Source organism: Actinia tenebrosa, unplaced genomic scaffold, assembly GCF_029948245.1.
Source record: "Actinia tenebrosa isolate PJP-AT-01 unplaced genomic scaffold, QUT_ActTen_1.0 PGA_scaffold17__23_contigs__length_9995812, whole genome shotgun sequence".
In the NCBI taxonomy this organism is placed as follows: domain Eukaryota; kingdom Metazoa; phylum Cnidaria; class Anthozoa; order Actiniaria; family Actiniidae; genus Actinia; species Actinia tenebrosa.
This window is the reverse complement of record NW_028292577.1, coordinates 2655944-2670487: the sequence shown is the minus strand read 5'-3', so window position 1 is coordinate 2670487 and position 14544 is coordinate 2655944. Positions and strand designations below refer to the sequence as shown.

The window sequence follows — 14544 nt, the reverse complement described above, 5'->3', positions numbered from 1 at the left end:
TTATTATTAGCTCGGGGGTATTCAACATCTCCAACACTTAGTCTTAATTTAAAATAATTTTACTCTATTTTTAGGTGAAAATATACCTCCCACTACATTGCCTCCAACCACTACCAAGGCGACCCAACCCCCAACCACTACTGAAAAAGCAACACAACCCCCGACCACTACCAGCAAGGCAACACAACCACCAACTACTACTGAAAAAGCAACACAACCACCAACCACTACTGAAAGAGCGACACAACCACCAACCGCTACTGAAAGAGCGACACAACCACCAACTACTACTGAAAGAGCGACACAACCACCAACCACTACTGAAAGGGCGACTCAACCACCAACCACTACTGAAAGAGCGATACAACCACCAACTACTACTGAAAGAGCGACACAACCACCAACCACTACTGAAAGGGCGACTCAACCACCAACCACTACTGAAAAGGCAACACAACCACCAACCACTACTAAAACTGCGACACAACCACCAACCACTACTGAAAAAGCAACACAACCACCAACCACTACTGAAAGGGCGACTCAACCACCAACCACTACTGAAAGGGCGACACAACCACCAACCACTACTGAAAAGGCAACACAACCACCAACCACTACTGAAAGAGCGACACAACCACCAACCACTACTGAAAGAGCGACACAACCACCAACCACTACTGAAAAAGCAACACAACCACCAACCACTACTGAAAGGGCAACACAACCACCAACCACTACTGAAAGGGCGACTCAACCACCAACCACTACTGAAAAGGCAACACAACCACCAACCACTACTGAAAAAGCAACACAACCACCAACCACTACTGAAAGGGCGACTCAACCACCAACCACTACTGAAAGGGCAACACAACCACCAACCACTACTGGAAAGGCAACACAACCACCAACCACTACTGAAAAAGCAACACAACCACCAACCACTACTGGAAAGGCAACACAACCACCAACCACTACTGAAAAAGCAACACAACCACCAACCACTACTGAAAGAGCGACACAACCACCAACCACTACTGAAAAAGCAACACAACCACCAACCACTACTGAAAGGGCAACACAACCACCAACCACTACTGAAAGGGCGACTCAACCACCAACCACTACTGAAAAGGCAACACAACCACCAACCACTACTGGAAAGGCAACACAACCACCAACCACTACTGAAAAAGCAACACAACCACCAACCACTACTGGAAAGGCAACACAACCACCAACCACTACTGAAAAAGCAACACAACCACCAACCACTACTGAAAGGGCGACTCAACCACCAACCACTAATGAAAGGGCGACTCAACCACCAACCACTACTGAAAAGGCGACACAACCACCAACCACTACTGAAAAGGCAACACAACCACCAACCACTACTGAAAGGGCGACTCAACCACCAACCACTACTGAAAGGGCGACTCAACCACCAACCACTACTGAAAAGGCAACACAACCACCAACCACTACTAAAAAGGCGACACAACCACCAACCACTACTGAAAGGGCGACCCAACCACCAGCCACTACCAGCCAGGCAACACAACCACCAACCACTACTGAAAAGGCAACACAACCACCAACTACAAAGCCGTGTCCTTGTTTTGACAGCGCGTCACAAAGGTGCTTTGAGGTATGTAGTGATGCCGTTATAACTTATTATTGATCAGGTTTTCTGCCTAATGAGCACATCTTTATCTTATCATTAGGTTGGAGAAGAATATTGGGTCAATGACTGTAAGAAGTGCATTTGCGTTGAAAATCCATTGGGTTTTTCCTGTGCTATTGGATACTGCAGACTTACTACTCAAATATGTCAGGACCGTGTAAGTTGCTTGGACATTACATTCTCAGAAACCTTCAGTGATATCGCTCACGTTGTCATAGACCTTTTCTATCACTGCTAGCAGAGTAATCAATGATTCCATAGTAGAATAGCTAAGTAAACCTGTAAGAGTATTGCTTCTGCTATATTCACTGCTGAACCTAAGCTGAACCTATTCGAAGTGCAGCAAATCTGAAGTCCATACTCAGTGATTATAGTGAATATACTTAGGTAATGACTGCTTAGATGCCATGCATAAGCGTTGTATGTGTAGTAAGTCAGGCTTTAACTGTGGCGTTTTTATCTAGGGATATGATTATGTGTATGATGACGGTTACTGCTGTGAATGCCGCAAAAACAAAACAGTTTCTACCACAACCAAGCCTCCCTCCACCACCAAAGCACCCAGTACAACCGCAGCACCAACGACATCTGTTCCAACTACGCGTGAGTCTAACATTTTAGTCAAATAGTATTATCAATAGGCCAATCGACGTATGAGCCGGCTCTGCTCGTATAAGATTAATTAAATGTGATGGGGCTTGGGGTTTTGCAGTGTAGTTTTGCACAGTTGCCTAAATGCAAAAGAAGTCAAGTGGAATGGAAAAAGGATTACACAGTCAAAGGCTTTTAAGAAGATTTTAAAGACTAGGATACTTTCCAGACCCTCTTAGTTTTCACATTAATGCTTTCTATATCAATATCTCCAACAAGAACCCTGAAAAAACATGACTTCAGAAGTCGCTAGGGATGAACTCAGAGGAGAATTCCGGGTTATTCTACCGCATTGCGAGTGAGATAGAGTGAAACTTTAGTAATACTAAATAGCACAATTTCATGCAAATTCCATTGTTTTCTATTGTTTAATTAGCACTATTTTGTACTATTTAGTAATTAGTGTTTCACGGATTGTTTATAACACTCTATAACATTTTAAAATTTAAAATCGACATTTTCGAAATCGAAGAAAATCAATTGTACTTAAGTAGAATGTATGTTATAACTTACAGAGCTATCTGTTTTCTGAATTCTTCATGGAATTTAGAGATACTCATCAAAACACTGGAGTACTTTGGAGTACTTTCAGGTTCAGTACACATCCTACAACTGGCTTCTTTTAATTTGCCAAATTAGTCGAACATGTCTTCATCAAATGCTAAGCAGTACCTTAGAATGTGAGCTCAGCGTTGTGTGCACAGAATATTGAATGTAGTGGTAGTTAGTGTGAGCGAAAAGTGTCTCCAATTAGTGCGAAAGCGCTAGAACGACTAAACACTTAAATAAAAGTGATTTATTTTATTGGTATTAATAACAGCTGAAGCGTAATTACAAAAAATTACACATAAACCGGTTTGAAAACAAAGAAAAAAATAAGCACGCAAAGGCACTTGGGATAGCCTTGGATTCTCCTCTGGGATGAACTAATTCAGGTGTCTACCAGTAAAAACTTCGCGGTTAGAATAACATTTAATTCAACATTTTCTGTTTTTCCAATCCACACAGCGTACTGTCCGGGCGAAACCAAGTTTCAGCTATGCAAGAAAATACAAACATGTCACGATCGCAACCTGTGTGACACATCACGTGCTACGATGGGATGCTGCTGTGACGATGGCCTGGTGTTGTACAACAAACGTTGCATACCAATTGATCAATGTCCTTGTATATTCCAGAATAAAACTATGGTATGATAACAAATAATTTTATAATTCCTTGCGCGACTCATAGCGCTATAAGAACGGATGATGATGATAGCAAATACAGCGAACAATTACCTAAATTACATTAATCTATATCGATAGTAGAATTACAGATACACTCTATTGCCTTGCTTCAAACAATCGTTATATTTGGGCCAGTTTTCTATACATATATTGTATTGACAAAATTGCCTCGACTTGAAACAATTGCTTGAAGGCATTAGATTGTAACTATAATATCGGCTATTATTAGTTATTATGATTAATTGACCACTCTTGATAAACATAGTTTTAAAATGCAGTCTAATGCCTAGTTTTGAAGAACAGACCTGCGTGCCACACTATATCTTAAGGGGCACGTAAAATCATCTGTATAATCCATGGCTGGAACTAAATCAGATATAATGTGTCACTGACCAATCAGTGTTCACTGACAGACTAGCCAACTGATCTGATAAGAAAAATGTTAACCAATCAGAATCGAGAAAATTTGCAAAACTGAGGTGTCACACTTTACTTCTTGAAGTTATGGATTTCCAGGCCATCAAATGAAAAAAATAACATCAAGAGGTTGATAACAGTAACATAATAATAACTTATGAGTTTTATATTTTTATTACAGTGGTGGACAGGTTTTCATTGTTGGCCAGTCATTTTTTGCAGGCTTCATGACAATTCAGTATTGCAGTGACGTCATTTCAGATCAGCTGGAGTTGTCCTCACCCTCAGAAGTTTCTTCTTTTCCCCCCTTTCTTTACAGCTCTTTAAGTTGAATACTGAATACAGCATACTGAATAGTGCATTCCAAGACCGAAGTGCATTATGGGTCACAGTGACATTGTCTAAAGTAGGATTAATAATAATCATTTATTCTATTTTTAGTGTATTCTATCTGAAACAATAGAGACCCACAATGCCCTTTGGTCTTGGAATGCACTATTCAGTATGCAGTATTCAGTATTCAACCTTTTTTGATATAGCTGTATAATTAGAGTGCGTAGTACCATGAAGAGACTGCCATTTTAGGTTGTCCTAAGTTATTTGACTGCAGACTCATTACTAATAGTATTGATATTTAGAGGGAAAATGAGATTTGGTACCCCAGCGATCACGAGATCTGCAAATGCATGAATGGCAAACAAGACTGTTCTCGTCAGTGCCAACCAGGATTTAAATGCGATGCGGTGAGTTATGTTGGAGTTTGGTCAATTTTCTCTCGATTGTTTTCTTTTGGATTGTTCTGTTTTAAAACTGCATTCTTTTCTTTCCAACTTTTCTTTCCTAAACTTTTTTACGCATCCTTCTTTCAAAACCTCTGATCCAGTTCTTATACCTCGTCTCCCCCACTGTTTTTCCATAAAACCAGCATAACGGTTAAGGTATAGGTGGGCGTACTGTTTGCATTTCCAAAAATCAACTTTTGAGCCATAAACAATTGGACTTAAGAAATATAAAGAAGTCATAACTGTTGATATATTTGATACTGTTAATGCAATTTGAGGGCAGTTGCTTTATTAGTTCAGGACATATAATAAATTAAATTTGCTAAATTTTGCAGTAAATGTAGGTTGGTTGGCAACATCTTGCCAACCAACATACATTTACTGTCACATTTCACAACGTTAACTTAAAAACCATCAAGAGATTTGTCTTCAAATTCTCAGATATCTTCCAAAGCGATAGGATCTTGCCACTTTTGACGTTTGTTTGTTTATTGCTTGAATTTCCAAGAATTTCATGTTCTTGATCAAAACCAAACGATCAAAATGATCAAAACATCGTACGCCCACCTATAGACTGTTTTAAAAACTTACTCGAAAACCTTTTCATATTTACAAATCTAAGTTTGAATAACGAAAAACGTCTTATTTTCTACAGAATGAATACAAAGTTCATCGCAAGACTCCTAATCAAAATGGAACGTGCTGCGATTGTGTAAAGGACTGTAAGTATAGTAAATCAGGAAATATTTAAAAGACATTAATCGATCTAAAAGATCTTAATTTATGAGAATATTACTGACTGTCCTTTACTTTTTTAGACTGTGAAGTGAATGACACAATTTATGAGGTAAGAAGGTCCACTTGCCGGCTTATAGACCCCTTTCTACAATCCCCAGAGGAACTCAATTTTTGTGGACAGAACAATGGATTTTCAGAAGTATCATGAGAGTAAAATTCTACTGTTCTGTCATCGAAATAGAGCTGCACTGGGGATTGCCTCAAGGTCTATACATCTACAGGTACTTAGCAGCGTGCTAAATATTTAACAATTATTTACGTAAGTCAAGGTGAATATCGGGGAATATTTACCGAGAAGCGGGATCGATCCGCAACAATTATTAATGTATTGGGATAATGGGTTAAACATCAAGGAAGGTAGAGGAACATGAACACCATCGCCATCAGGCCTAGGCAAAAAGTTAGGGGGGGCATGTGTATGAAGCTTTAATATATTAAAATATAAACTCCATGCTCCGTGCTCCGTTATCCGTGCTAAATAATTATTCATTGAGAATAGTAAAGACATCTCCTCGATCAATAGTCCCCTTCACAGTTCCCTGCGCCATCTTGAAAGGTAGGCGTGCCTTTGCATCGAAGCGAGACGAACGGTGAGCTTGCAATGATAGAGACATGTGAATAATTGTCCAAGGTGTTAAAAAAATGTCACCGTTCGTCTCGCTTCGATGCAAAGGCACGGCTACCTTTCAAGATGGCGCAGGGAACTGTGAAAGGGACTATTCGAGTGAAGAAATTGCAAAGGGACCTAACTTCAAGGCTAAAATCTTAGATGGCCTACTTGCAAAGCTACTGTTGTGCTATGATCATGCTGTATTGAAATCTTCCAGATTAACGAGACCTGGAAAGGAAAGTGGTCAGCCGAGATGTGCGAGACATGTCAATGCCAGAAAGAAGGAAACAATCGAGCACAAGTTACCTGTAACAGAATCATGTGCAACAAATGTCCAAAAGTGAGGATTAAACTAAAAATGGCAGCACCTACACACACACAGTTGATAAACGACCAAGCCTAGTTTCTTTTGCTTTCAGCCATTCGTATTGACCCGGCCCTCGCAGTACGTTGGAATGCAGCTCAATTTGATGGACATAACGAAAGGTGTCAAATTAGGATCAAAATTCCTTTGTTTTGTTCTCCAAATTGAGCTGCTTTGACGTCACATGCAAGGGGTCCGTTGAATTTCTATAAAGCCATTGCCCTATGATTGATATTCAAAATTAACGTACGGCGTGTACTGCATGGTTCTTAAATGCAGCGACAAAAAGCTGAAAAGGGTGGAATCAACTTCTAATAGACCCTATAATTATCGAGGTAATAGTATTGCAAACTCAAAGCTCTTAGCTTCGTTGCATGGAATAAAAAGAATATGTAATATACGTCCATATTAATGTATTTTCTCGAGCACTTAGAATAAAGAATGGTTTAGATCCATTATCCACATAGAACTTGATTAAGGTCAATAAGGAATCACGAGAAATATATTTGTGTTTTCAGTATCACGTGCCAAAGATTGACCCAACGACTTGCTGCAAGTGCGGTACGTACATTTCAACAACAAAATACAAACCCAAAGTACAAACGCACTCCTTGCAATATATAAGTATATTTTCTTTTGTCAACAGAGTGCGATGAAAACCTCTGTGAACAAAAATACCCTTGCCCTACGGTAAGAGAAATTACATTAATTCAATATTATACGATACCATGTAATGTAATATGATCTTTTCTCTTTATAATTGCATTTTTTTGTGTTACGTTAAAGGGATCGTATTTTGTGAAGAATGAGTCTGAATGTTGTGGAAAATGCTGTGAGTATACATGGAACATATATTGACAGAAGTCACATACATTTATACATGCATTGGTAGAGAGGAATGGTCGTTACAGAGACCTTCAAAGCATTTGAAATATTTATTATTAGGACATTTGCAAGATAGTGTCATCTTACTCCGACTGACAAGATACTTTGCGAATTTTCTTTATTATCTAAGACAATTGGTGCTAATTAACTGAACAAAAGAAAGTGTGTAAGGTATTCTGGTAGTGGGGGTCAAATGATGCCATCATTTAAACGTCCAATTGGGAAGCGCATTGCAAAATGTGGCCACTAGTTTTGAGAATGGTGATTTCTTGCACCGCGCCTTTATGCAAACGTCTTGTTGGGAAGCACATTGCAAAATATGGCCAATAGTTTTGAGAATGGTGACTTGTTGCATTTCGACTTTAAAACTCTATTCAATCTCATACTGACTGTGATAACAAATGCATTGATCACATTTTTGATCTGTTTTCATGTCTATCAGACGCCAACCAAATACCACCAACAAGTGTCGTCATCACTTTCCCAACGACTGTCACAACGAAACCAGGTAAAGAAAGAAAAACACTTTATAAAAATAAAGATTAGAATAGCATAAAAAATGTCGATTGTCAATTTGAATAATAATCCAAAGAAATACAACTGAAGATTATGGTTTTCTTTTCTGTTTTCGATAGAAATAACAATTGGCACCACGACAACAAGGCGTAAGTAATCACGTGGTTTTCAAATAATATGAGTCTACTTTGAAATACTTTGAAACGTACGCGAAACAATGCACGGTCCCATGTAATGAAAAGCTGCACATTTATTCACATTTCCAATAAGAGTCAACTAAATCCTAATTTCGATCAAGCTTTGCTAGCGTTCCATACCGCGATTACGTGCCCGTAATTCATGGAGGCCACCGCGGTGTTCCTTACATGGTGGCAGCTCCCACGTAGAAGGAAAATACGATATTCTGGCAGTTAATAATTAAGGCAAAACGGACGTTAGGTCTTTGCTGTTGTCTTTTTCTTTTATTATTTATATAACAAGAAGTAAAAAATTATAACTTGTCTGAGAGATGAGTGTCTTGTTTTGTTCAACAGCACCATTTACCCTACCTACTAAACCTACTGAAAACACGACTACACAACCGCCTACTACAACAGAACAAATAACAACCACAGGACAACCTACCACAACGGGACAGCCTACTACAACAGGACAGCCTACTACAACTGAGCAGCCTTCTACGACGGGGCAGCCTACCACGACAGGACAGCCTATCACAACAGGACAGCCTTCTACGACAGGGCAGCCTTCTACGACAGGGCAGCCTTCTACGACATGGCAGCCTACCATGACAGGGCAGCCTTCTACTACAGGGCAGCCTACTACAGGGCAGCCTTCTACAACAGGGCAACCCACCACAAGGCAGCCTACTACAGGGCAGCCTTCTACGACTGGGCAGCCTACTACAACAGAAAAGCCTACCACAAGCCAGAAGCCTACAACAAGACGACCAGTGTGTGGTATGTAATTTTTGTAAGATTCTCTTAAAACATCGATCTCTATTCGAAAAACATATATTCAAGTTATTTAGTAAAAGACTACAGATTCCTAACACTTTATATCTTTAAAAAATCCTTTATCCAGACTGTAATGCTGGACTCGGTATGGAAAACGACGGAATCCCTGATGAAAATATCATGGCGTCATCTTCTCGATCCTCCTTCACTGGTCCTGAACAAGCTCGGTTGTATGACCCCTACTCAGCATGGTCCCCTAGTGACGACGATGACTCGCCTTTCCTTGAAGTGTACTTAGGAGACGCTAAGCTAGTCACCGCAATATCGACCCAGGGGCACCCCCTAAGGAACGAGTTTGTACAAAGATATTGGGTTCGCTACAGCATGGATGGTCGAAACTGGCTTTATGTGACAAATTTTATGGATATCCCTAAGGTAAGCAACCACATTTTCTGTTTCTTTTTCACTAAATGCACTCATACCCAAGATAGAGCATAAAATCTAGTTCTCAGACTCGGCACCATATTTCGTTACGTCTCTCTCTCGCTTCAAGGGTTTTCCTTTGGTTTTCTTCCTTCCGCAAGACCTAACACGCTAATTTCCATTTTTATCTGTGAGTTATGAGTTAGCCATGCCTTGACTTTGATCGGCCCAGACGTCGTTTCAGGGTATCGGAGGTATTCAGGGTATGAATTTAAAAGATTTAAGGATTTTTCTTAATACAACAAAAGGCTCTTAGACTTTCATTCTTTTTCTTATTTTCCCGCTCAGTTCTGAATCCGTTGATAAACGAATTGAGCCAACAAGGTGGCAGTCGTGTTGGCTTCCAATTTCCTTTTTCCACCCTTATTGATAATAGAGATGCAGATAGCCCTTATTTTTTTAAACAAACATTTCCTCACCAGGTTTTCAAGGGGAATGAGGATGGTGCTACTGTTGTCAGGAATTCCATCCCAAAAGGAGAGGTTCAAGCTCGTTACATTAAAGTCGTTCCACTTAGGTCTGCTAGTGGTTTATTTCAACCCATGGCCCTTCGAATTGAAATCCATGGCTGCCCAGGTATAAAAAATACAATTCTTATTTTAACTGTCGTTTAGGAGACTGAATTTTGTTTCATCTTAAATCCAAAGCAACATGTGAAGTAGTTACGACCCAGTTGCCAACCACGACCCAGACACCCAGTACTCAGAGACCCACAACGACCCAGAGACCCACAACGACCCAACAACCCACCTCTACCCAGAGACCCACTACGACCCAGAGACCCACTACGACCCAGAGACCCACTACGACCCAGAGACCCACTACGACCCAGAGACCCACTACGACCCAGAGATCCACTACGACCCAGAGACCCACTACGACCCAGAGACCCACTACGACCCAGAGACCCACAACGACCCAGAGACCCACAACGACCCAGAGACCCACTACGACCCATAGACCCACTACGCAGAAACCAACGACCCAGAGACCGACGACCCAGAGACCCACAACGACTCAGAGACCCACAACGACTCAGAGACCCACTACGACCCAACAACCCACCTCTACCCATTTGCCGACCACGACCCAGCGACCCACCACTACCGAGATACCTTCAACGCGACCCCCAAGTATGTTAATAAGAAAATTTTTTTTCGAACGTAAACTGGTTAGCATTGACTGGTTAACATTTCCTTTTAAAAAGGAAAACGTTTGGAAAAGTTTGAAACTTCGCATTTTTAAAAAATCTTAATCGTATGATTCCTATTTCTTTCTTTCTTTTTCCTTCTAGCTTTGCCTCCTTCGCAATGCGCAACAGTTCCTGCTTACAAGAACATAACGTTCAAGGGATGTGCGAGTAAAGTTCCCATAGACGTAGGCTCGTGTCTTGGCCACTGTTCTTCAAACACAACAGCAATGATGATCCCTCCGTACTACCAATCAAATTGTCTCTGCTGCAAACCAACACAGCTTCGACCAATCAAAATCCTTTTGTCGTGTGGCGAGAACGACTTCCTAGAACGACAGCTGGCCGTTATTACTGCATGTTCATGTGAGCAGTGTTCGTACGAACCAATCATAATGCAAGAACAGCCACAAATGGAGACAAGAGCTCCTCAGGAAATTCGAAGGGAACTTGAAGTTGAGCAGTTGTTTGATAATTTTATGAATTACGACGGGGAAAGAGACGAGGGAATGTAGTCAGGGTTTTTTGTTTGGGGATAAAGGGACGTAAAAGTAGTTTTTTAGAGTGAATAGATAGCGGAAGTAAAGTGCTAGGCACTGCAGATAACGGCACTTAGTGACGTATTAAAATATGATGTAAACATTGCAGTTCGTTGAATAAAACGTATTTAACTAATTCATCTTGATTTTTTTCGTATTTACAACCTAACATATCATAAAAATCAGTATAAATGACAAAAGTAATTGAAGAGTCTTTGAACTGTTCTTTGACTCGTAAATCGATAACACTCAGTTTCGTATTTTCGGTGTCTGAGAAACCATTCAAATATATGGTCTACAACATTACTCTCATCAAGAGGAATATAGCGTATCTTTCACTGTATTCCGATATTTATTGAGGTTTCTGTAATCATATTAGTTTTATATATGGGAAGGGAAATTTTGCTTAATGACCCCAGACCTAGAGGACAAGCATAGGCACTTACGTGTCCAATGGTAAGTATGAATTAATTAATTATTATGTATTCATTAATTAATTCAATAATTCTGTAATCATATTAGCTTTATCAGAGGGAGAAAGCGCTTTGCCACAAGACCACAGACTTAGAGGACAAGTGAGGCCACTTATGTGTCCCATGGAAAGTATGGATTATCAAAGGTGATGGTTATGCAATCTAGCAAATTGAGTATTTTACCTAATATAAAAATAAGGTATCCTTGAAAAAATTATATTTTATTTTTTGTTACTATGCATGTTTTTGACCAGGTCTGGAAGAATGTGTAACAGCATTGATCTATATACACCTAAGCAATATGCATTGCATTAACAATAAATTTAACGATAGCACAAATAATCTCATTTTCACAAATGTTACTTCTTTGAGCATTTTGCTGTGTTTTTAGTGCATGATTTAATTTTGATGATCATCATAGGCAGCATATATGGAGGGAAGTAAGGTGGGGCTAGGGTGCCCCCCTTTCTTAATTTGTGGGTTGCTTACAAATTTTTTAGGATAGTTTCAAAATATTGTATATTGGTTGTTTGTTCGCTTTCACCCACCCTCCCCTCCCACCTTTTTTATTTCCTTCCACTGCCACCGATCATGATCAACCTGTTTCTTTAAGTGGGCTTTTAAACTTTAATTATATGTATTTGATTAATGATAATAATCAGACACATGTTTTCTTGGTGCATAATATCATTCTTTAATGCCTATGCTGTATCTGAGCCCTTGGCAGAGTCAAGACCAGTCAGAGTCCTTGAAAACTTTACTCTGAACTAATCGTACCATTCAATAGATGAGAGTATGTGGACCGCGTCGCACTAATGAAATAGTAGAGGATAATATAGGTAAGTTGTAGTGCTAGGGAACGAGGTTATTCCGGGCGAAAGCCCTTGGAATTAAATTCGGAAAAATTAATTTCCGACCTCGATGGGACCATTCAATACTAGTACTAGTACTTACTTTTCTTGAATGCAAGGCCACAATTAAAGTCTCAACTAACTGTTGACAATGACTTGATTTTCATCTGCCAATGTATATTTCTTGTAGTAGGACCTTGCAGACAACATAGAGAATAGTGACCACTTGAAAGTCATGAAACCCCAGACTACAACAACATAGCTTCCATAAGGGTCCACTAAAATGAAAAAAAAAAAAGAAAAATACAGAGTTAAGACATGTGAGAATAGACCTAATAATAATAACAGTGCATTTCTATAGAGTGCATATCAACTTCTTTCTCATGGCTCCTTGCAAAACTAAAAAATCTTCTACGACTTTTCCTTGTGACCTAATTCCTCTTGGTGCAATGTTTATGTCATACCAGACCACAAGTCATTCCCTAGAGAATAAGCTTCTTTGTTTGACTTGTATTCATAATCTTGCGTTTCCTCATGCACAAATAAACAAAGAAATGATGCTCTTGAAAATGACATGTGGTCGGAAAAAACTGTGGTTAAAACAATGCACCACGACAAATTTGGTCTATTTTTAGAGGCTTTGTGATTTACCTGTGATTTACTTATATTTCTACCAGTATTGTTATGAACAGATAGAGATAGAGCATTTTCTTACATATGAGAAGGCAGCCAAATTAGTGTACCAAACAATAGAAACTTTCTGCACAGTTTCTGCATTAAAAAAAAAGAGTTGAATCCCCAGAGGATAGGAAATGTATTGTTTTGGTACACCAACATAGCTGCTGTTACGTCTCGTGAAAACACTCCATAGGTGTGCTTACAATGGTTGGTTATAATATATATTGCTAACCAGAAATATATTGATAATCTAACAAAGCAGTGAAACAAAGCCTATTGTGAAATTATGGTTAGCACATGAACATCACAATGGCATTTGTTTATAAACATAGTGGCAATTATTTCTTATTATTTCTATTTTAAGAATAACTATTTTTGTTTTGGAACCACCTCATCCGCCACACATGGGGTATTACGTAATTGGGAAGCCATCCTTCCATCACATGACATATGACCAAGCCTCAGGATAGCATTTAAAAATATTTATATAAATAAAATTCATTATTTCACGACCAAAGGAATGAACCATAAGACTTAACAAATGTTTTTCTTGTTAAAACCACACATTTTATAAGACTGATGAAACATCATTCGGACGTGCTCTGGATCAAAGATCAAATCAAACTCCGAATCAAAAATATCGATTGTCAACAGCCAGCAAGCACTTTATACTAGTTATGTAATAGGTTATGAGCAATGCCTAGGAAAGTTTTACTGTACTCCAAAGTGAAGTGACTTTGTCCTGAATTAGATATATTTAATATTGCCTAGGCGTATTTATTTGTATAAATAAGAATAATGTTATAAGCTTCCAGTTATAATATTAATATTAAATGAAAGGATGAGTACCAGATTCTTTCTTAGTGGCTCCTATCACCAAATAAGCAATGAATACTGACAGCCCCATGATTGTTCCAATAGCTCCAACGACCTTGTAGATTATAAAACGGCTTGGAGGGATCTTGCGCTGAATATCGCGGAGAACAGAGAAGACAATGTGTAGAAAGAACAAGGCGAAAACAGCAGATACTCCAGCCCATACAGCAGCGTGCACATTATGGTACTTCTTGGCGAATAAAAAACACGCACAAATTCCAGCTAACGCTCCCAATATGGCAAAGACTACCTTGATTATCGTTCGGTAGTTTCGTCTCATGACAGCTATAGATATCTGAGTATTTCCTATTTTTAATCGTTGAAGTTGAACCTCAGCTCTGCCCCAGCTCTGTTGGCTATACAGTCGATTTAAATAACCGCTGCATATATGTTTGTTGGCTCAAGTGTGGACGGTGACACTAGTATGCATGTAGGGGTGGGGGAGTACGGGGATAAATGAAAGTTCTGATAAGTTCGTAGTACAACGAGAGAAAAACGGGGGAGTGCGGAGATAAAATGAAAGCGTTGGCGTGTTTACATTCTGCATTTCAAATCTC

The 14544-nt window shown here is 39.4% G+C and overlaps 2 protein-coding genes across 2 annotated transcripts in view; one reads left to right on the top strand and one right to left on the bottom strand.

The window, feature by feature from the left end:
• LOC116300689 (uncharacterized) overlaps positions 1–11245 on the top strand; it is a 30018-nt gene extending 18773 nt beyond the window's left edge. The window contains exons 27-44 of the mRNA XM_089032047.1: positions 75–1654; positions 1731–1847; positions 2155–2293; positions 3350–3531; positions 4626–4730; positions 5425–5491; positions 5588–5616; positions 6395–6517; positions 7060–7102; positions 7188–7231; positions 7328–7373; positions 7869–7934; positions 8062–8091; positions 8476–8901; positions 9026–9333; positions 9804–9957; positions 10029–10514; positions 10676–11245. Coding sequence (XP_088888173.1) covers positions 75–1654; positions 1731–1847; positions 2155–2293; positions 3350–3531; positions 4626–4730; positions 5425–5491; positions 5588–5616; positions 6395–6517; positions 7060–7102; positions 7188–7231; positions 7328–7373; positions 7869–7934; positions 8062–8091; positions 8476–8901; positions 9026–9333; positions 9804–9957; positions 10029–10514; positions 10676–11085 — 4355 coding nt within the window. The 3' untranslated portion in view covers positions 11086–11245. The remainder of the gene's footprint in view (positions 1–74; positions 1655–1730; positions 1848–2154; positions 2294–3349; positions 3532–4625; positions 4731–5424; positions 5492–5587; positions 5617–6394; positions 6518–7059; positions 7103–7187; positions 7232–7327; positions 7374–7868; positions 7935–8061; positions 8092–8475; positions 8902–9025; positions 9334–9803; positions 9958–10028; positions 10515–10675) is intronic.
• A 541-nt stretch (positions 11246–11786) lies between these two features.
• LOC116306724 (heme transporter hrg1-A) lies at positions 11787–14340 on the bottom strand. Its single transcript, XM_031716817.2, has 3 exons — positions 13961–14340; positions 12537–12711; positions 11787–12394 (listed from the first exon to the last, which is right to left on the bottom strand). The coding sequence occupies exons 1-2, from the start codon at positions 14265–14267 to the stop codon at positions 12572–12574; spliced, it is 447 nt and encodes a 148-aa protein (XP_031572677.1). The 5' UTR covers positions 14268–14340; the 3' UTR covers positions 11787–12394; positions 12537–12571.
• Between the last annotated feature and the right edge of the window lie 204 nt (positions 14341–14544).

What these genes read in the sequence shown, in the direction of transcription:
- LOC116306724 (XM_031716817.2), bottom strand. Translation starts at nt 14,267, where the DNA reads ATGAGACGAAACTACCGAACGATAATCAAGGTAGTCTTTGCCATATTG. An exon ending in AGCCACTAAGAAAGAATCTG is followed by an intron (nt 12,712 to 13,960) that starts GTACTCATCCTT and finishes TTTTCATTTTAG; the next exon opens with TGGACCCTTATGGAAGCTAT.